Source organism: Podarcis bocagei (genome assembly GCF_964188305.1).
Source record: "Podarcis bocagei genome assembly, chromosome: 15".
NCBI classification, from domain to species: domain Eukaryota; kingdom Metazoa; phylum Chordata; class Lepidosauria; order Squamata; family Lacertidae; genus Podarcis; species Podarcis bocagei.
Window position 1 is genome coordinate 34890585 of NC_138141.1, and position 21206 is coordinate 34911790.

Below are 21206 nucleotides of genomic sequence, written 5' to 3' on the forward strand. Positions count from 1 at the left end.
AAAACAAGATTAAAATACAACATTAAAACATTAAAATGCAGCCTCATCAAAGGAGGAGAAAGGAAAAAAGAAAGAGGGGATCAAATTGACTCCAAGCCAAAGGCCAGGCGGAACAACTCTGTCCACGTATGTGGTTCTCCCCCTCATTCAATCCCTACAACAACCCGGCCTAGAGCCTCTTGGCACGCCCTTGCGTTGCCATGGTAATGCCTTCCCTCCTCTCGCCGTGCAAGGACCATCCTTAGCAAACAGCTTATGGGATTCACTCTGTCTGCTGGAATGCAGAGCTGAATCTACGAGTCCAGCAGGCTAACTCATCAGCTGAGTGATATACAGCGGTGCCTTGGTTTAAGAACAGCTTAGTTTATGAACAACTTGGATTAAGAACGCTGCAAACCCAGAAGTAGGTGTTTTGGTTTGTGAACCATGCCTTGGAAGCAGAACATGTTCTGCTTCCTGTTGAGTGTGTTCCATTTGTAAATTGAGTCCCCCGATGCTATGGGAAAGCACGCCTTGGTTTAAGAATGCTTTGGTTTTAGAACGGACTTCCGTAACGGATTAAGTTCGTAAACCGAGGTACCACTGTATTTCTAAGGTAGAGGACCCCTGCCCTCCACCTCTGTTTGCTGCCTTTGTGCCAAAAGAAAACCTTGCCGCAAACATCAACATTAAAATAAATATTTCCACTATGAGGATCCCAGATACAGATTGGCAAAAGCTAGGGTTGATGCAAGAGCTCCTCCATTTGTGTACACATGAAGTGTATTTTTTATATTATCCAAGCTTAACTGATGCTGCTGCTGCTGCGCGCTCTCTCTCTCTCTCTCTCTCTCTCAACACACACACACACATATCTGTTTTTGTCACCAGGTTCAGCCACCCCAAGCCATCAAAATATGTCGCTCATTATTGGCTTTTGTTTTTAATAACAGTGATGGATTGAAACGGACAGGCCCCCGAAGCGATCTTGCGGATTTAAGCAAGGACAAAGCACCACAAACAAATCAGAACCTGAGCTCCGCGTATATTGAATAGCCAGCATTTGAGACGAGAACACGGGTTAGCTCATGTATCATCTTTCCGGAGCAAACTGTGCCCAAAGCAGCTCACAACAGAACATACACTTACTATCAAAACACAATATCTGATTCAGGGGTGGAAGGAAAAGCTCTCCAGTTGCCTACAAGACGTATTGTGGTGTCGTACCTGATGCCTGCCAAAACAAAAACTTTACAAAACACAACTCAAGCATTCAAAACTGGAAGGGGCAAATGCTGGGCTTTGTTTTCAACCAGTTCTTCATATTTGCTGTTTCATATTTGTGGGGGGGGGGGGGGCTGCACACATGGCAGGGGAGGACGGGGAAAGTTCCAGTGTGGAACCGTACCTCCTTGCACCGATGGGACATGTTAGCTAGATCCTAGATTGCAGAAGTAGACCAAAAGAATTTAACCTCTCTGGGCCTATTTTAAAACGTTCCTCCTTACCAACCAGAGTGCCCCACTGAAATTAACCTGCCATGCCCATGAATTTCATTGGGTCTACTCTGACAGGGATGAAGCCTTAGGGTGCTAAGATCCTCTGGTGAGCACCTTCTCTCGATCCCATCAACGTCAGGGGTGCAGTTGGTGGTGACGAGAGACAGAGCCTTTTCTGCAGCAGCCCCCATACTGTGAGAATCCCTCCCAAGAGAGGCTAGACTGGCTCCATTCTTGCTCTCCTTCCTCCAGAAGGCTAAGACCTTCCTCCTCTTCTGGAAGCCCAATGGAAACTCAGGGGCAGGCGATGCTGATCACTGGGCTGCTGTCAGGGCAAACTGTACTTTAATGGCTGGTCCTAAATGTGTTTCACTGTTTTCAAACTATTGCTTTTAAATAGTTTTGTTTTTACGACTTTGTGTTTTTAATGTTTTAAAAAATGTTGCGAGCCACCTTGAATCCCAACTTGGGAGAACGGCAGGATACAAATAGCTTTAAAATAATAATAATAATAATAAACCCATATTAAAGCTGGGGAGTTGATGGTTTTTATGATTATTTTATCATCATGTTTTTTTTACTATCGATGCGCCATAAAATGTGTTCTTAACGCTGTACATCTCTCTGAAATCTTTTGATGAAGGGCTGTATATAAATTGAATGAATGAATGAATAAATATATATATTTTCTGGAATCAATTTTGGAGCGAAGGCACAGAAGACAAGTTGCCTGCGATTGCTCAGGCATAGCGGAGAACCTGAAGCACGGCTGAACCTGCAAATGGCATCCCAACGAGTATGGATACAAATAAGGTCGGGAAGTTCTTATTATGTAAGTGAACACAGAGATGCAGAGGCCTGCAGCTAGTTAGGATGCTATTTTAGGCGACTGTCACATATTCCCCCCTAATAGCCTCTTTCTCCTCCCCCGGACTCCCTTTCCTTTGGCTTCCTGTTACACAACACGCTGAAAAAGGACGGCTCCCCAACCTGTTAACTCCTGCAATCATCTGTCTTGCGTCACCTGCAGCAGGTGGACTAGACACCGTGCGGCCCTATTAAATTACAAGCCGGGGTGAAAAGGAGGGCACAGCGGGAAGCGAAAGGCTGCAGCAAACTGGGCCCCAGCGAACAATTTAGCAGAAGCACCTGTCAAAGGAAAAAACGGCTCCAGGTGTCTGCTTCCTGAGATTTATATATGAGAAATGCAGGTAGCGGTGCTGGGTCCATTGCACACACACACACAGAGAAAGAGAGACAGAGAGAGAATATCTAGGAATAGCAGTGAGGTAATATCTGTGTTACAGCTAGCTGAAATGTCACTTTTGAGTTTTCCACAACACTTCTTCAGGCTAGATGAAAAGGGAAGAGGAGGAGGGGTGGGCAAAAAGGGCAAGGAAATGTCTCTCTTTACCTTGTAAGATGGAGTGGGTGTTAAGCAAGCCCATTTCTCTCTTTTCAAAATAAATGTTATTGAGGCTGACAGTGAAAAATACAAAACTTGATATATTTTCCCATTTTTTAACCAAACCAAGACTTTTTAGATAGATAAAGAAGGGGAGGAAGAATAGAGAAGGGTGGGGGGAGAGAAATAAAAAAGAATAGAAAATAGGTTAAAAGAGAAAGATAGAAACGTAAAATTCTGAAAGTAAAGAACTTCCGATTCTTCATCTGTCTACTATATAAAAGCAGTATTATAGTCCAATTTACTATAACACCCCACAAAGCCACTTTCTATAAACAAACATCATCTTCAACCCTCAAATCCAGATGTCATTATTTCTTTCTGACGCAAAAAGTCTGTGAGAGGTTTCCAATCTTTAGCAAATGTTAACAGTGACTTTTCTCCGATTAAACATGTCCATTTTGCCATCTTAGCGAGCAAGCCTAATTCTATCTGACCATGCTGGGTTGCAAAGCGGATTTAAATACTGCAGCGGAAGAAAGTAATGGTCTTCTCCCTTTCAAAGTATTGTATACATTCACCTCCAGATGTTTTTGCCAACAACTCCCATCAGCCCTTGCCAGCACGACCTGCTAAATATCTAAAGGAATAGTTTGGATAAGGACTTTGGCCAACTGTATTCTGTCCTGTTCTCTAATGTTCCTTTCACCGTTTGCGTTATAGAACTGTAGCCTTTTTCACAGACACACTGCTACGTTGTGCTAAATTTCGTTCATGCCAGGAGTGGGTACAACAGTAAACATTATTGGACACCACTGCTACTCGCCCCCCTCCACTTCCCGCACATGTGTGCCTCTGTTCCCAAATTCCCCCATGGCAAAAGCAGGAAAGACCCATATGCCGATTGTTATGGTACCAAGGGGTTGCTCGAGAGCAAGTAGGCAAATGCCTCCCTGCTCAGCTGTGAAGCCTTGCTTTTGATGCCAAAATAAACTTTCTCTGTGCAGAGCGCCACTCTCCTGTGGCTGGCTAATTCACTGGCAGAATCTGTAAGTGAGCGGTCCTTAAACCTTCCCCAGCAGAGTAGTTTCTTGACGCCCAGTCTGCGCCTCCCCTCTCTGCGCGGAAGCCTACTGCGCAGGGAGGGCGTGGGTAACGGAGGACCTCTCTCCTCCCCGCTTTGCCCAGGCAAGGTGTCCTGGCACCGCCTCGCCTCCTCCGAGCCCTGAAGCTCCTCTCCGCTGGAGGCCTGGTTACTCTCCTCCGCTGAGGAGGTGCTGCTTCCCAGGATCTTTGGGGGCTCTCTCTAATCCATCCGGCTTTTCCCCTCTCGCCCCTGAGCCGATGGCAGTTCCCCGTCACCGGTATACCACCTGAAATTCCGTCACTTTACTCCTGCAATTTTCTTTGTTAATGGTTTTTTTTTTCTGAAGGCAACTGATATGAAAATGGGTGCTAAAACTTGGTTCCAGAAGTGGTGTTTACATCACGAGGAAGCTCAAATAAAATGTGCAAATTAACAGTTAGGGAAACAGAATAAACTGCTACATGAACACAGCCTATTCCTCAGAAGCATATGAGTGCAGTTCTCCTGTCTACGGACCAGATCATACTCTCAGGATAGCAGTAGAGTAGAGGTATGAGATTTATCTGGGGCAGAAACCAAACACTGGTTTTAATATCAGGCTGGAACATCTCACCTCTTTTATCTGATTGGTGCTCTCCCTGATTAGCTCCTCCCACTCGTTTTCGGACAGCGAGAGCTTGAAATCCCGGGTCTGCAGAGCTTTCTGAAGAAGCATGCATGCCTGGGCCTGAAAAAAAGAAAGGGGTGGAAAAGCAGGTGAACTAATGGAAACTGGTACAATATGGGAAGCGATCTCCCCAACACACCCCTAAGCCTGTGTCTAATACAGTGGTACCTTGGCTTATGAACTTAATCCATTCTGGAAGTCCATTCTTAATCCAAAGCGTTCTTAAACCAAGATGTGCTTTCCTATAGCAGTGGGGGACTCAATTTACACTCAACAGGAAGCAGAACATGTTCTGCTTCCAAGGCAAAGTTCACAAACCAAAACACCTCCTTCTGGGTTTGCAGCATTCTTAATCCAAGTTGTTCATAAACTAAGCTGTTCTTAAACCAAGGTACCACTGTAGTAGTTTTGAGGTGCAAGGACATCTATAGAAGGGAGAAGGAGACCTACGCATTCTCCCAGAGGAAGACACTTGATCAAAATCCCATTTTGCAGCTGCTTTTAAGACTTCAGGGGATTCTACCCCACATCCCACCACAACACACCCCTCTTCTTTGCTGTTCAGGCTGATCCCCTGACACCTGACCCCCCTGAGGGCACAGTGCCCTTCTAACTGCACACTGGGAAGCCAACAGGCTTGTTGATCTGCAGTGTGTAAAAACAGCTGGAAGCTCCCAGGCAAAAGAAACCTCAAAGCCCGTGGATGTTTGCACAAGTACTGATTGTCTCTGGACCCTGATCCTTGCACACGCAGATAACCTAGCCTTTAACAACCTGCATCTCGGAAGCACATCTGACACGGAAAGATTGGTTTGTTCGGTTTGGTTCCTAAGGGCCACAAACAGAGCCATTCAATGCAGAGGCACTGAAAGGTCTTTTGCTTCTTCCTATCTTTGAACCATTTTTGGAAATTAAGCCAGCAGGAGAAAGAAGATTAGGAAGAACTGGGGAGAGCTTCCATTTTTATTTCATCAGCTAGTGGCAAAAACTCCATCACCTTCCAGATAATAAAGCCCAGCTCTGCAAACTTTGTGCCCTCCAGATTAAAAATATATATATATTGTTACAATCCCCATCAGCTGCAGCTATGGTCAACGGGTGATGGGAGCTTCAACTCAAAGCCACCTGGAGGGCACCAGGTTGATGAACGCTGTGATATACCAGTTTGTGCCAGGACCAGACCCTGTCTCTGTGCAACTTCCGGGCAGGAGCTGTGGCTTTATTTTGAATCGTATATCGGTGGCCAAGACAGAAGCCAGTTACAGGATGTGCAACCTGCTGACCTAAGGGAACACAGCCAGATTCTGAGACGGGCCAAAAATAAAGAGGGGGAAGTTGGCCAACCCTTATGCCCCAAAGAGCTCCTGAGTTTGGAGCTGGGGGGAGGGGGGAGTTGCTCCCAGAGTGGGGCAGAGCTGATCCCTACTGTCATGGATTTGCTGGCTGCAGAGAAGCGGTGAGAGCCCAGGGATTGGTTGTGGGATGAAGATGAGAGGTCAGAGGGAGGAGGAGAAGACTGGGAGAACGGTTGAGTTGGAATGGACCCCAAGGGTCATCTAGTCCAAGGATGTCCAACAGGTTGATTGCCATCTACTGGTTGATCGTGGTGGGTGCATTGTCGACCGCAAGATCCCGCCCTGCCCGCCCAAAAGCTCAACAACTTTGGTAGATCACTGCCAGTCTTTTTATAGTGGGAGGAGATCGCAGTCTCTTGAAAGTTGAACATGCCTGATCTAGTCCAACCCCCTGCAATGCAGGAATGTCAGCTAAAGCATCTATGACAGATGGCCCTCCAATTTCTGCTTAAAAACCTGCAAGGAAGGAGAGTCCACCACCTCCAGAGGGAGCCCGTTCCACTGTCAAACAGCTCTTACTATCAGAAAGTTTTTTCTGGTGTTTAGTCAAAATACTTCTTATAACTTGAAGCCACTGGATCGAGTCCTACCCTCCAGAGCAGGAGAAAAATTGTACGGTGCTTTCTCTAAAAGGAAATTGCCCCAAACAATATTGGGAACTGTAGTTTAGGGGTGCTGAGAACTGTAGCGCTGGGAGCGGTCCCCTAACAACTCTCAGCACCCTCAGTTCCCAAGATTCTTGGGTGCGGGGGGGGGAGGGGAATCCATGACTGCTAAAGTGGCGCAAAAGTGCTTAAATTGTATGGTGTACTGAAGCTTTATCTTGCACCTGATGTTGTCAACAGTCTTAAGAAATGTGTTAGTCCTTGAAATGCCACTTCTTTGTTCTTTTAAGCTGCAAAACGCTTTTGGGTATCGCTGGATTCCAGATACTAATAACGGGTGTTTGACCAACGATTGCAGTGAATATTTACAATTTTGAAAAACTACCTAGTAAACGGGACGCGGGTGGCGCTGTGGGTTAAACCACAGAGCCTAGGGCTTGCTGATCAGAAGGTCGGTGGTTCAAATCCCCACGACGGGGTGAGCTCCCATTGTTCGGTCCCTGCTCCTGCCAACCTAGCAGTTCAAAAGTATGTCAAAGTGCAAGTAGATAAATAGGTACTGCTCTGGCGGGAAGGTAAACAGCATTTCCGTGCACTGCTCTGGTTCGACAGAAGCGGCTTAGTCATGCCGGCCACATGACCCGGAAGCTGTATGCCGGCTCCCTTGGCCAATAAAGCAAGATGAGCACCGCAACCCCAGAGTCGTCTGCGACTGGACCTAATGGTCAGGGGTCCCTTTACCTAGTAAACATTTGACACCAGAATTTGCTAAAGTGGGATTCCGAGGAGATGAAATGTCAAGATGCGACAGGAGTTCCCGCTCCACCTGCTAGTCAAACGCTTTGGTGAAAGGAGAGATGTCTTAGCAAAGTCCTTCACTGGCACCTCCAAGTTGCAGCCTACCTGTGACCTTGCAACCGAGGCAATAGACTCCCCTCAGGCTACGCTTGGTGGACTTTGCAAAAAAAGAAGAAGCGGAAAAGGCTGGTGTGGATTCTTGTCAGTCTCCTATCTTTTTTTTTTTTTAAGCCTCTGCTCTCTACGCATCAAACGGCAAATATAATTCGAGCGCATTAGGGAAATTACTCAACCCTACAAGTCCTTGCGGACTGCCCCGGTACGTTTCCACGGAGAGAGTCGGCTGTTGAGAGACAGGTTAGCTACGCTCCGGTGAACAATTCATCTGCTTTGCTCCAGGCGGGGAGCTCTCATTATCCCTTCCAACCTGTGGCAATGAAGATAAGGAGGCCAAAGCGGACCTTAGAAGGGCATCGCCTGAAGAACCTAAGAAGGTGCAAGCTGGGCTTAAATAATTCTGCTGCAACAGACCTTAATCTGCTCAGCATCCTTCCCCCCCCCCTTCTGCCCCACAGTAGCCAATCAGGTGCCCCCAGGAAGCCTGCAAGCAGCAGCAGCAGCCTTTCCCATCAATGCTCCTCTGGGTATCGGGAGACATGCTGCCACTGACTTGTGGCCCCGGACTGCCTTGTCCTCCCTGTATTGGTTTGATTCCCTTCTAAAGCAGCTCAGGTTGGTAGCCATCAAGTTAAATATGAAGTAACACTACTAGAACTTGCACACATCAGTGAAATAAGACCTGTACTAACAGCTGGGGAAGAGACTGACAACAACTGCCCTCCCGGACAACTGTGTCTTGCTTCTGCTAGCCTTCTCTGGAGTAAGGATATGGGAGCCAGCTGCGTGCCCTCTGGACTGGTGAGAGGATTCCTCCCCTCTGAACTGTATTGAAGCCAGGCTTCATTTGTTTGTGTGCTACGCAATAATCGCAACGTGAGAAAAGAACTTAGGCCCAGAGTACCTTAGGGACTCTGTCTGACTCCAAATGCTCCTAAAGGGCCTGAGCTCATTATATGTGAAGAAACGTCTATACCTCCATCATTCAGTCCGGACACTGACGTCCACTTCTGAGGGTCTTCTGGCAGTTCTCTCACTGAGAGAAGTAAAGTGACAGGGAACCAGGCAGAGGGCCTTCTCGGTGGTGGCACCCTCCCTGTGGAACACCCTCCCATCAGATGTCAGGAAGATAAAGAATTTCACAACTTCTAGCAGACATCTGAAGGCAACCCTGTTCAGAGAAGTTTTTAACGTCTGACATTTTATTATTTTTTATATTTTGCTGGAAATCCCAGCCAGATGGGTGGGGCAGAAAGAATAATTCATCATCATCATCATCATCATCATGTCAATCACAGCCAAGTGCTTCCTGGACTCTAGCTAGTCCACAAAACCTTATGCATCTGTTTGGTTTTCAGAGTGCCACAAAGGCTCTTGTTTCTGAATAAAAAGAACTGAAATCAGGAGAGACAGAGACAAATGTGATGTCTGAGGAAAGGGGGGGGGCGGGACCGATGCAACAGCTTTGGCCCCTGGGAGGTGCGTGATAATACAGGCAGAATTAAAATCGATTGGCTTGCCTAAAATTAAAACCACTTAAGTGCTTGCCTGGCCTGGGGCCAAGGTCCTCTCCATTTTGAAGTCCTGAAGCTTTTTCCTCTTTGCCCATCTCGTCTAAAAAGGGCCACTTCCTTAAAAACAGAGAGAAGATTCTCCTATGCAAAGGAGGAAAATGCCAAACTAGGAATCACTGACTAAATGGAGGACAGGTAATGTCACACTTTAGGTTTCAGGTTTAATACAAGCTCTATTTAAAGGGATGTGAGGGAGGACCTCATGGACCAGGGTGAAGATGAGGAACTCGTTCTCTGCCAAGGGCCACATTCCTTCTGGCGTGATCTGCTGGAGGCTGGCAGTGGGCTAAGCCACAAGCGGTAAGAGTGCCCCCTTTCCTCTCTTCTTTCTGACACCCCCTTCTCTCCCCACCCCGTCACCTAGGGGGCTGCCAAAGTGAACTGGCCACTTCTAGCGCTCTCTCTCTGCCAAAACCTCCTCACAAGGTTGTTGTGACCATTAACAGGAAGGGACTAGACAGGGCACACACTGGCTTGAGCTCTCTGGCCAAAAGAGTGGGATAAAGGGGCAATCGACGAAATAAGCTCTAATCGTCGCTGAAAGTGCTAATTGCAGTTCAGAAAGACAGAGTAGGCAACACCAACCAGAGCAGGATTATTATTATTTTCTTTGAAAAGAAAAACCACTTTATTGCCTCTCATTCTTTATGCAAAATGTTCCTTGATTAATTCTCCCTTTACCACCTGCTGAAAAACATCTATGCTGAAGGCATTCAACTTCAAATGCGTCCGTGCAACTGAGTCATCACTTCACTGCCGGTGTGGGCAGAAGTGAGCACTCACGCGAGGCGTCTTTCCCCCCTCTTTTAATGCCATGCTGTACGTTAGTCATAAGACAACATGTGCTGGAGTGTAGTTTTTAGTTGCTGGGGGATTTTTTTTTTATTCCTTTTTTATCCTGGCAAATTGAGGAGTCTCAAGGCTGCAGAAGCAGCCTAGAACATAAATCGCCTCTTTAAAAAATAATCAGACAGACTCTGCTCCATCTTATTTGTTTTATTTTAATTTATTACGTTCATGTTAGGGCTGGGCTACATCTAGCTTTCAACATTGTGGTATGTCACCAGCTAAACATCGTGATATACCAATACATCACAATGTCTGAAATAAGGATGGAGCTATGTAGAGACGTTGGCCGAGTTTAAAGCCATTATCTTGCTTTAAACTCAGGGGATTCTCATAGGTAGCTAAGTCATGCAGAGATAAATTAAATTTCATCCAGGAGAAAAAGGAAATAAATGAGGGAGTTCTCTCTCTTTCCCTCTCTCTCTCACACACACAATCAGAAATTCCCCTCATTCAGGGATAAACAACTTGAGGAAGCCATTTTGAAGGTCAACTTCCCTGAGGGGGGAAATTGTCACAGCAATAAGATCAGAACCGCATTAGAGTGTGTGCGCTTGTGTGTGCCAGACGAGGGAAATTCAGCCTCATTTCTGTGCATGTTTCAGTCTGGAATTTGGGAGGTAAGAGTTCGATGCTTATGAACAATGTCAGGCTGACAATGGTAGGAAGCTCAATGACCCACAGGAAAAAACAGAAAAGGGAAGAATACCGAGAGGGAAACACCAAGGCAATTTCCTTGCACCACTTCATATTCTAGACACATTTCTGCCTCACAAGTAATTATAACTATTGGAATGGGCAAAAGCTCCCTCTGTGAGAGCCAGACGTCTGAGGCAAACCATTAGTAGTCCCATCAAGGCTTGCTTTCCCACCTAGTATGTATTCAAAGCTATTTATTACAAATCACATCGTCGGCCATATTACAAGATAAGCCAAATCCTGACACTGCCAACAGGAAAGGAAGAAATATGTCAGGGTCAGGAGTAAATGTACCACACACCCCTATTTCTTGCTTAAAACTCGGGGACCTTGATGAGCATTAATTGCAATCAGCATAGCTGTAAGATGTTAACGCTAGGAAGAAGAGGGAGAATTCGTGGAAAGAGGGAGCTGTGATTGGTTTTAAAAATCTCTTAAACGTACATAAGAAGTCATTGGCATCGCATAATTTGCACTGATATAAAGGTAAATGTAAAGGGACCCCTGACCATTAGGTCCAGTCGTGGCCGACTCTAGGGTTGCGGTGCTCATCTCGCTTTATTGGCCGAGGGAGCCGACATACAGCTTCCGGGTCATGTGGCCAGCATGACTAAGCCGCTTCTGGCGAACCAGAGCAGCACACGGAAACGCCGTTTACGTTCCCTATTTATCTACTTGCACTTTGACATGCTTTTGAACTGCTAGGTTGGCAGGAGCAGGGACCGAGCAATAGGAGCTCATCCCGTCGCAGGGATTCGAACCGCCAAACTTCTGATCGGCAAGCCCTAGGCTCTGTGGTTTAACTCACAGTGCCACCTGTGTCCCTTTGCACTGATATACACAAACACAAAAGGTAAATTCCACCCCAGACCCCGCTCAGTTTGGCTGCCTTTGCACTTACCTGCTGGTGCTGTCGGGCGCCTTCTGTGATCGACTTGACAATGGTGTCAATCAGTTGTTTGCACATGATCTCCAAGGGAAAAAGAAGAGACCTGGGCGTTAGTGGAGCCTCACATCACCAGGATCGCAAGTGATGTTTTAGGACAAGCGAGGGGAGGGATTTCCAGCCCACAGGCCTCATCAGGCCTGCCAGGTCTCCAAATCTGGCCGGCAGAGGGAAATCAAGCTCCCCTAACAACCTTCAGAACCCTTAAACTACGGTTCCCAGAATTCTTTGGGGGAGGGCAGTAGCCATGACAGTTGAAAGTGGTGATTTAAATTCATGGTGTGAATGTGGCCCTGGTCGGAGAGTTGTGTCATAAATTCTGAGGTACAGAAGACTAACTACCCTGTGAAGGCTTTGACAACAGAACACCCCTTCCGTTCCTGGGACGTCATTTGGTTCCCAGGAAACCGATCGACAACCAATGTGCATTTTGTGTGCCCGCGTGGTGTGGAAAGGATGTGAGACCGGGCTCTTCCGCTACTTACCGGGTGGCGTTCAAAGAGGTCGAGAAACATGGGCCCTGTCAGCGGGCTCTTGCGCTTTGTCAAAAACAGGTTCAACGCTTCCTTGTACACAGCGGACACTCGGTCCAGGTCCAGGCTGCCGACAGCAAGGGACTAGGAGAAAAAGGCATAAAAGGAGTAAGTGTTTGGTACCTCATGTTACAGACAGGATCTGTTCCAGAGGCCCGTCCGTAACATGAAAAGCCCGCAAGTTGAAGCGCCATGTCTGTGCAGGCACACGGCACAGTTTGGCACTTCTGTGCATGCGTGAGCGGCGAAACCCAGAAGTAACCCATTTCGGTACTTCTGGGTTGCCGCGGGATCCAAGACAAAAACACGCAACCTGAAGCGGACGTAACATTAGGTACAACTGTACAAGAACGGGGCCTTTTCTGAAGTAGCTCCCAGCTTGTGGAATGCTCTCAGGGGGTGTTACTGGGTTGTTTTTGTTTTATGCATTTTGTGTTTTTATACTGTGATTTTATCTTGTGAACCATCCTGAGACCTGTGGGTATAGGACGGTATACTACTACTACTGCTATTACTACTACTGATAACAACAACAACAACAACAACAACAACAACAACAACAACAACAATGTATGGGTGCCACCTTTCTGGTGATACAATGATCAGAGAACAAATCTGCCACTGCTATATATGAGGGTAAGTTTTTCAGGAAGAGTCCTTCGCCAGCCTCTGATTGGAGGAGGCTAAGGCAGGGGGTGGGATTTGCTGCGGCAGCCAGGACTGCCCCCATGCTAGCAGAATGCAGGCTGCAGTTTACTGACACAGATGCAGAAATGGAGGACCTCCTCACCTGAGCGGTCGGAGCACCGCTTCCTTCACTGCTCTTCAGCTTCTTTTTTGACTGAGCGACCTGCGGAGCAGCTTCGGCAGCCGTGTTCCCCTTCAATACCCGGAAGAGGTACAGGGACCCACTAAAAGCAGAGCGATACGCAAGAGAAGGGTCAGGGAGAACCGTATGTATCATGCCATGCTGCACCAGCTCAGAAATATCTTTTAGGTTCAGAACCTCCATGAACCTCACCTTTCCATTTTCAAAAGCAAGTTTCTAGACCTTATTACAGCTGCGAGGATAGGCTTGTGGGTGAGAAATGCCAGGCAGGGGGTAGGGATAGGTTTCTAGTGGCAAGGAGTTGGGGTTTCAGCACCCTGTATAATACACACGTCTTCCTTTCTCTTAGGGCTAAGGGCACACAGTTAGAAAAGGACTACAGAAGATTACTCCAATATACGACTACAGCGGTGAGACTGCACAAAGATGGAAAGATGGAAAGCCCTGCCCACTATAGATGAATGACTGGTAAAATTATTGGATCTGGCTGAGATGGCAAAGTTAACATGTTTAATTAAGAGAAAAATCGTTACTGACACCTGTTAAGGATTGGAAACTGACCCCCCCCCCCCGTTAAATGCTTTATTGGTTTTAAAAACTATGTAACGTAAGTAATCAAAGAAAAATATAAACAAACATTCATTCCAACATTGGTGCTTGTCGTATGTAACAATTTGTAGACTGGAAACTTCTTATCGGCTTTTTGAGTGAAAATGAACTGGCAATATCGGGATTTGAGGATTGGAATAATACTGGTTTATAGAAGACCGAATGGTTGGATTTGTAAGAAATTAATATTATATGTCACTGCAGAAGAGAGCTGGAAGTCCTTTTACTCTTTTCAATTTTTCTTTAGTTTTTTCCTTTATTTTATTTCTCTCTCCCCCCCCCCCCCCCGCTTCCCTTTTCTAGCCTTTTCTTCTTTCTGATTCTGTTCTTTTTTAGACTAAGTACCTAACAGGCGTCTCCACACATACGCGTGTTCAAGTAGCGCATGACCGCGTATACGCACGGCACCAGGAAATAAATGGAACAAATCAATTTAAACTGCAATAAGGGCACTGATGGTCTGAAAAGAGCAGGAAAATGGTGTGGAAGGAGCCAAGCACTTTGAGGTACCGGTCTACCTCTGAATCACAGCCAGGAACTTTGGGGTAACTGTCTACCCCCCCTACCTTGCCATCATTTTCACACGGTCCTCCAGTGGTGAGGAAGACTGAGAGCCACCACTGCCACCATTCATGCCAGTTTGGTAAGTGCTGCTGGTTTTTAAAAGGGTTTCCAGAGGCTTAGAGGGCGTTTGCAGGCTTTTTAGATGGTGTTCCCCGCTATTAAACAATTACACTATACGTAACCCCCGCATAAGTGGGAAGATGCCTGTACTGGGCTACTGGTGTAGCAGAATAAATTATGCAAAACAAAACACATTTACTTTGCATAGTTTATACACCCACCAGGGCTATATGGGAGAAGACATTCTCTTAGAGCCCTGTATAGGGAGCCTTTTTAACGTTTAATGTTTTAATATGTTGCTATATATGTTGGAAACCACCCAGAGTGGCTGGGGTAACCCAGTCAGATGAACAGGGTACAAATCAATAATTATAATAATAACAAATGAAGAAGAAGAAGATACCTCTGTAGATTTCCTCCAAAACCATGAGAACTAGGAACCTGCTTTAAGTCTTTTAAACTTAGAAAAACGGGTTTTGCTTTTCATTGAAAATATCAGGGTTCCAGACCCCTTTCAACTGCAGTGTTAAATGAGAAGATAAAGTGTGTGTGTGTGTGCGCGCGCGTGTGCGCGTCCGTGTGTGTCTTAAACCCACACACCTGCCCAAACGAACGACCCACCTGAAGCAGTAAAGGGCAACAGAGGAGTCGCTCTGCTTGCAAGCTCTTTTCACCAGACTCTCCAGCTGGGCATGTAGTTCTTCCCGGATGGGGGCCACGTTTTTGCAGTACTGCTTGGATCTGCATAGGTGGTTCCTGAAAACCAAGGGAACACAACACAGTCAGTAAACCAAAGAAACCCTACCCGTATGATACCGTTCTTGTTTTATTCATAATCTGTATACTCCACCTTCCCCCCACACCTAAAGTGTTCAAGTAGCGCAGCTACCTAAAAACATTCAAAATGCTGACTTGAGAGCACGGCTGGACAATTTTGTACCACCGATAGGAACACACTATAGACCTGCAGGCTCTCTCTTTGCAGCAGATCCTGGTACAGAGTCACATCCATCTACATTTTACTCAGGGTTGACCCATCGAAATTAACGGACTCGAGTTAGTTTCAATGGGTCTACTGTGAGTAGGACTGGCATTGGATACACAATGTTTCACATCCAGGGGTCTGCCTGAAAAAGAAAATCTTCCTCCCATGCCATGTGGACTGAATCCACATCAAGACGCAGACAGGCAAACACGAGGTCTGCAACTCCCAGTTCGTTTTGCACCTCTGGATAAAAATGTAGCAAAAGTCCTTAAATAAACTCCAGCACGGCAAAGAAAGACTGGCCGATCACGGTCTGCCAGTAGAAAAACTGAGCAAGAAATCTTCCATTTCAACACCTGGTGAAAACCTTTCTATCCTGTCAGACGTACATAGGCAATGAGGAATATTTTCGCTGATGTCTGTTTTTGTGTCTGTGTGGTGTTATTGTTTTAATTTTTTATTTTAGTTTGACAAAGCAATAATTATAAATAAGAATAAAAACATGCTCCCCCACCGAGACCATTCCACTGTAACTATCCAACCTCCCAAAATTTCAACACCTCTTGCAATGGTTTGACCCCTTTCCATTTGTACAAATTCTACACTCTCCATATTCCCTCAAAATCATTTCTCTTGCATATTCACCTTCTTACCTTAACGACACGTTAATTTATCATTAATAGCTATATCCCACACCTCCCTATACCATTCTTCCATTATATATTGTGCTTGCCCCTTCCACTTCCTAGCTATAATAATGTGCTGTCTGTTTTTAACTTCTTATGTGGTTTTTACTGTACGTATTAAGTTCTTGTAAACTGCTTTGGGGTTTGTCAGCACGGTGGTACCTCAGGTTACATACGCTTCAGGTTACATTCGCTTCAGGTTACAGGCTCCACTAACTCAGAAATAGTGCTTCAGGTTAAGAACTTTGCTTCAGGATGAGAACAGAAATCGTGCTCCGGCCGCGCGGCAGCAGCAGGAGGCCCCATTAGCTAAAGTGGTGCTTCAGCTTAAGAACAGTTTCAGGTTAAGTACGGACCTCTGGAACGAATTAAGTACTTAACCTGAGGTACCACTGTAGTGGTATATATATAGAATCACAGACTATATATATCTATCTAGATCTAGATCTAGATCTATATATATATATAGAATCCTAGACTTGGAAGAGACCCCGGGGGGGGGGTCAACTAGTCAAACCCCCTGCAATGCAGGAACCTCTTGCCGATGTGGGGCTCAAACCCACAACCCCGAGATTAAGAGTCTTCTGTTCTACCGGCTGAGCTATCTAAATTGAAATAGCAAATAAGAAACCTCGCCACAAACTCACGTGAAGATATCGGCCGTCTTCCGGAGGTAGTCTTGCTCCTGCTTGTCGGACTCGCTGCTCATGCTCTGCTCGATCACGGAGAGGAGCGGGTCGATGATGGTGAACACGAGGGGGTTCTCCGCTTGCTTCGACAGGAACACCTCGACCAGATCCAGAACCTGGAAATGTGAGGGACAGAAGGGAGATGTGTCGGACTCAGGCCAACACAAGCTTTCCAGAGACAGAGAATAATAATAATAAAATAATAAAATTTTATTTGTATCCCGCCCTCCCCAGCCACAGCCGGGCTCAGAGCGGCTAACAACAGTAAAATAATACATTATAAAATCATTTCATTATAAAATCAGTTCAGATCAGGTTAATGGCAACCATTTGGCTTGAGTTCTGTGAGGATTGCCAAAGGAGGGGGTCAGGCTGTGCCCTGGCCAAAGACCTGGTGTAACCGGTGTTTTGCAGGCCCTGCGGAAAGATGTCAAGTCCCGCAGGGCCCTAGTCTCTTGTGACAGAGCGTTCCACCAGATCGGAGCCACAGCCGAAAAAGCCCTGGCTCTGGTTGAGGCCAGCCTAACCTCTCTGTGGCCCGGGACCTCCAAGATGTTTTTGTTTGAAGACCGTAAGGTCCTCCGTGGGACATACCAGGAGAGGCGGTCCCGTAGGTACGAGGGTCCTGGACCGTATAGGTCTTTAAAGGTTAAAACCAGCACCTTAAACCTGATCCTGTACTCCACCGGGAGCCAGTGCAGCTGGTATAGCACTGGGTGAATGTGATCCCGCAGCGAGGACCCCGTAAGGAGTCTCACCACGGCATTCTGCACCCGCTGGAGTTTCTGGGTCAGTCTCAAGGGCAGCCCCACGTAGAGCGAGTTACAAAAATCCAGTCTGGAGGTGACCGTCGTGTGGATCACAGTGGCTAGGTCAGGGCAAGAGAGATAAAGAGCCAACTGCTTAGCTTGGCGGAGATGAAACAAGGAAGGGGTGCACATGCAAGAAGTCTAGGGCTGGGCCAACAGGAATGACCACAGTATATGGGGACAGAGGGAACTGCCTTTTGCCAGGACAGCCTATCTTTCCACCTGGACCAGCACTGCTTGCTCTGATTGGCAGCAGCTCTCCAGGGTCTCGAGAAAGGGCGTTCCTATAACCCGCTACTGTGGTTAGAGCAGGGGCTGGGGAACTTGGTCATCCAGAGGGCCACACTCTATTCTGAGAAACCTTCCGAGGGCCACATACCACTTGGTGGGCGGAGCCAGAAGCAAAAGTGGGTGGGGCAATGCAAGTAAGATGTTGCCTTTTGCAGAGCAAGCTGGTTTCTACAAACACACACACCACTGTCAGGAGTTATCAGAGTGGAAGGACACAATTGAGCCAGACGAAAAACCACCCTGAGTGTAGCCTGGTGAGTTTCCTGAGAGCCACATCTGGTCCCCAGTCCTGGGGGTCCCCACCCAATTTAACCGCATAGATGTGGACGCATGACGGTCCCTTTGTTCTCCCAACTCCCACTAAGCTTTAGTGCAACTCACTTTGCACATTGCACTTTGCTCAGAAGGAAGCCCAGTTGTTTTTAATGGGCCTCACTCCCAGGTAAGTGAGTATAAGATCGCAGCCTAAAATCGTCTGCAAAAGGGTTCCTCCCCTGCCATCTGTCAAGGCCTCTGTCATGTTAGTAAAGAACAAGACCTTCCCTCTTCTCCCTCCCTGATCCACTTATTTTTTCAGGGAACATCAGGGAAGAGACCTGTGTAACTCAGAAGCTAGCTCAGTATTTGGCTCTACTGCTCCAGTTTGGATTCTTGCCACCAAACAGTATTTCACATGCTGAAAAACTGTTTCCCAAGCTTATACTGACCCCTGGAGGCCACAATTAAAACAATCCCAAACCCAACTGCATCCTCTCATCCTCAGATCCAGCCACAGAGGGATGGACAGCAGTTCTAAATTAAAAACGGTATGTGCCGTAAGTTGTACATCAGAACAAAAATAGATACTGTCCCTTTCCAAGAGCATAAAGGTCTGCAAATCTCCTGTGGTTTTACTGCTCAGCTGCTGTTTTTTTTATATATATATATATATATATATATATATATATATATATATGTACCGTTTTACGGTAGTGCTATTTTTATGTTTTGCAGTTTCTTACGTGGCTCCAAGAGAATCTTGCGCCTTGAAAGGTGGGGTGAAAATGTTTAAATCAGTGGCTTTCAACCAGTGTGCCGTGGCACCCTGGGGTGCCTTGAATGGTGGTCAGGGGTGCCGTGGGCGACACTGGCCTCTGTCCCTCTTTCCTTCCCTCCCTCCTTGGATGCCCTCTCGCATCTCTGCCTCCCCAAGGCTTGCACGGCTGTTTGTTGCAGCAGCCCTAGCTACAAGCCCCCCAGGTGAATGGTGCCTCTGGGTTGGCCAGGGGGTGCTGGTTGCCAGGAGCTAAGGCAGCCTCGGAGTAAGCAAGCAAGTGGGCGAGGAAGCCCAGCCAGCCAGTCCACCCAGGCCCCTGTGGGGCAGTGTGAGGAGGCAGCTCAGAGACCAGGGGCGGCAGCAGTGGCGGCCCAGAGGACTCCCAAGGAGAGGGGAGAGGAGAGACGGCTGAGGGAACACTCCACAAGGGAGGGTGTTCGAAAAAGGGTGAGAGGCTGCCAGCTCTGCAGGCAAAGGGCATCACAACTGGGCTCCTGAGCCCTGCAGAAAGAATGTACAGTCGTACCTCGGGTTACAGACGCTTCAGGTTACAGACTCCACTAACCCAGAAATAGTACCTTGGGTTAAGAACTTTTTTTCAGGATGAGAACAGAAATCGTGCGGCAGCAGCGGGAGGCCCCATTAGCTAAAGTGGTGCTTCAGGTTAAGAACAGTTTCAGGTTAAGAACGGATCTCCAGAACGAATTAAGTTCTTAACCCGAGGTACCACTGTAGTTGGTCAAGCGAGCCGTGGACTCAAAAAGGTCGAAAACCTCTGGTTACAATAATAATAAAAACTCATGCTACAAAGACTGCTTTTGGCTATCAGCTTCAGATAGCCAAGAGTAGTTTTAACCCATCTTTCAATGCAATGTTTTCTAGATGCAGGCTGAAAACACACCCAGGGGCAATGAATCCATTTTTATTTCATTTTTATCTCTGCTTAGTTACTGGGGGGACATGGGTGACGCTGTAGGTTAAACCACTGAGCCTAGGACTTGCCGATCAGAAGGTCGGCGGTTCGAATCCCCACGACAGGGTGAGCTCCCGTTGCTCGGTCCCTGCTCCTGCCAACCTAGCAGTTCGAAAGCACATCAAAGTGCAAGTAGATAAATAGGTCTACCAGCAGGAAGGTAAACGGCTTTTCCGTGTGCTGCTCTGGTTCGCCAGAAGCGGCTTAGTCATGCTGGCCACGTGACCCGGAAGCTGTAAGCTGGCTCCCTCGGCCAATAAAGCGAGATGAGCGCCCCAACCCCAGAGTCAATCACGACTTGACCTAACGTTCAGGGGTCCCTTTACCTTTAAGTTACTGGGAGGCAGCAATCTGAACCAGCTCTCAATGGCTTTGCGTTTATTGCAATTTCAAAGGGTTTCTCTCCCCTGGGGCCAACACCTCGTCTCCTCCTACCTTGATCTTGAATTCCCGGCGTAATATTTTCTCCTTGCGCATCTTTTCCTTCTCGTCCTTCTTGGCTTGGATGCGCTTCTTCTGCTCGGCAAAGAGGGCCGACAGGTTCTCGTCCAGGGACATCATGGTTTCGTCATCAACGTCCTCGTCGCTGTCATCGCCACCCTGGGATTTTTAAATATTAAAAATGTGTGTGTGTTTTAAAGTTTTGTACCCAGTGCTGGTCCTAGGCCACTGTTTGAGTTGTATCCAACTAAGTTTGACCCAGAGTAGAAACACTGGAACTGACAGATTGGAGTCAGTCAAGTCCATCCATTTTTAGTGGGTCAACTCCAGGAAGGACAACCCAGTGGGTTTCCAAGCTGTAGAATTCAGCTTTCTTCCCCACAGAACTCGGGGTTCCCTCAGCACAGAAGACAGGGCCGCATTATTGGCCCAGAGATGGAAAGAAGATAAAGCCCCTGTGGCGATTACACAGGGTCCCCGGACATTTGACGGTCTACTGACCCTGTGCCACCACTGTGATTGCTTTCTTCGCTGCCACCAACCCGTTTCTCTCGGGTACACACGAGTCCAGACAGTTGTTAACATTACCAAATAATCAAGTTTATTTATAGGCATGAACAAACTTATGGTTTCAGTTAATTCTTCTTGACAGTTTCTTAATCTTAGTTCCTTAACTATTCTATGCGTTCCTAACAACTTCAAAACAACTGATTATTCCAACTATCTATCTGACTCCACCTAACAATTCCTCTCACTCCCTCACAACACAACTCGACCAACCCACAGACTTATCCTCCCTCTTCCTTCTCCAACTCCCAACTCTCAACTGATTTTCAAAACCTCCCACTCTTAACTTTTACTCCTCCCTTGCATTCCCACTGGCCAATCACATTCTCACTCATTTAACCCTTTCCTAATGACCCACCTAGGAGGCAAACGCCACATCCCCTACCAGAGAAGAATGGCAGATCAAGTTGATGGACTATGCCAAAATGGCTAAAATGACCGGAAGAATCAGAAATCAGGAAGACCAAAATTTTAATAAGGGGAATGGGGAAAATTTATAACTCATCTTGAAGACCATTGTAAACCGTTAAAATGGTTAGTGGAATTGGAATATCACT

At 46.9% G+C, this 21206-nt stretch overlaps 1 protein-coding gene across 1 annotated transcript in view; it reads right to left on the reverse strand.

Annotated features, from left to right (window-relative positions):
- Positions 1-21206, reverse strand: part of MYBBP1A (MYB binding protein 1a) — a 55884-nt gene that overhangs the window by 13230 nt on the left and 21448 nt on the right. Inside the window, exons 18-24 of the mRNA XM_081172862.1 lie at positions 20077-20241; positions 16491-16648; positions 14794-14928; positions 12901-13021; positions 12063-12194; positions 11533-11601; positions 4584-4697 (exon numbers count right to left, since the gene is read on the reverse strand). Of these exons, the coding sequence (XP_081028988.1) occupies positions 4584-4697; positions 11533-11601; positions 12063-12194; positions 12901-13021; positions 14794-14928; positions 16491-16648; positions 20077-20241 (894 nt within the window). The remainder of the gene's footprint in view (positions 1-4583; positions 4698-11532; positions 11602-12062; positions 12195-12900; positions 13022-14793; positions 14929-16490; positions 16649-20076; positions 20242-21206) is intronic.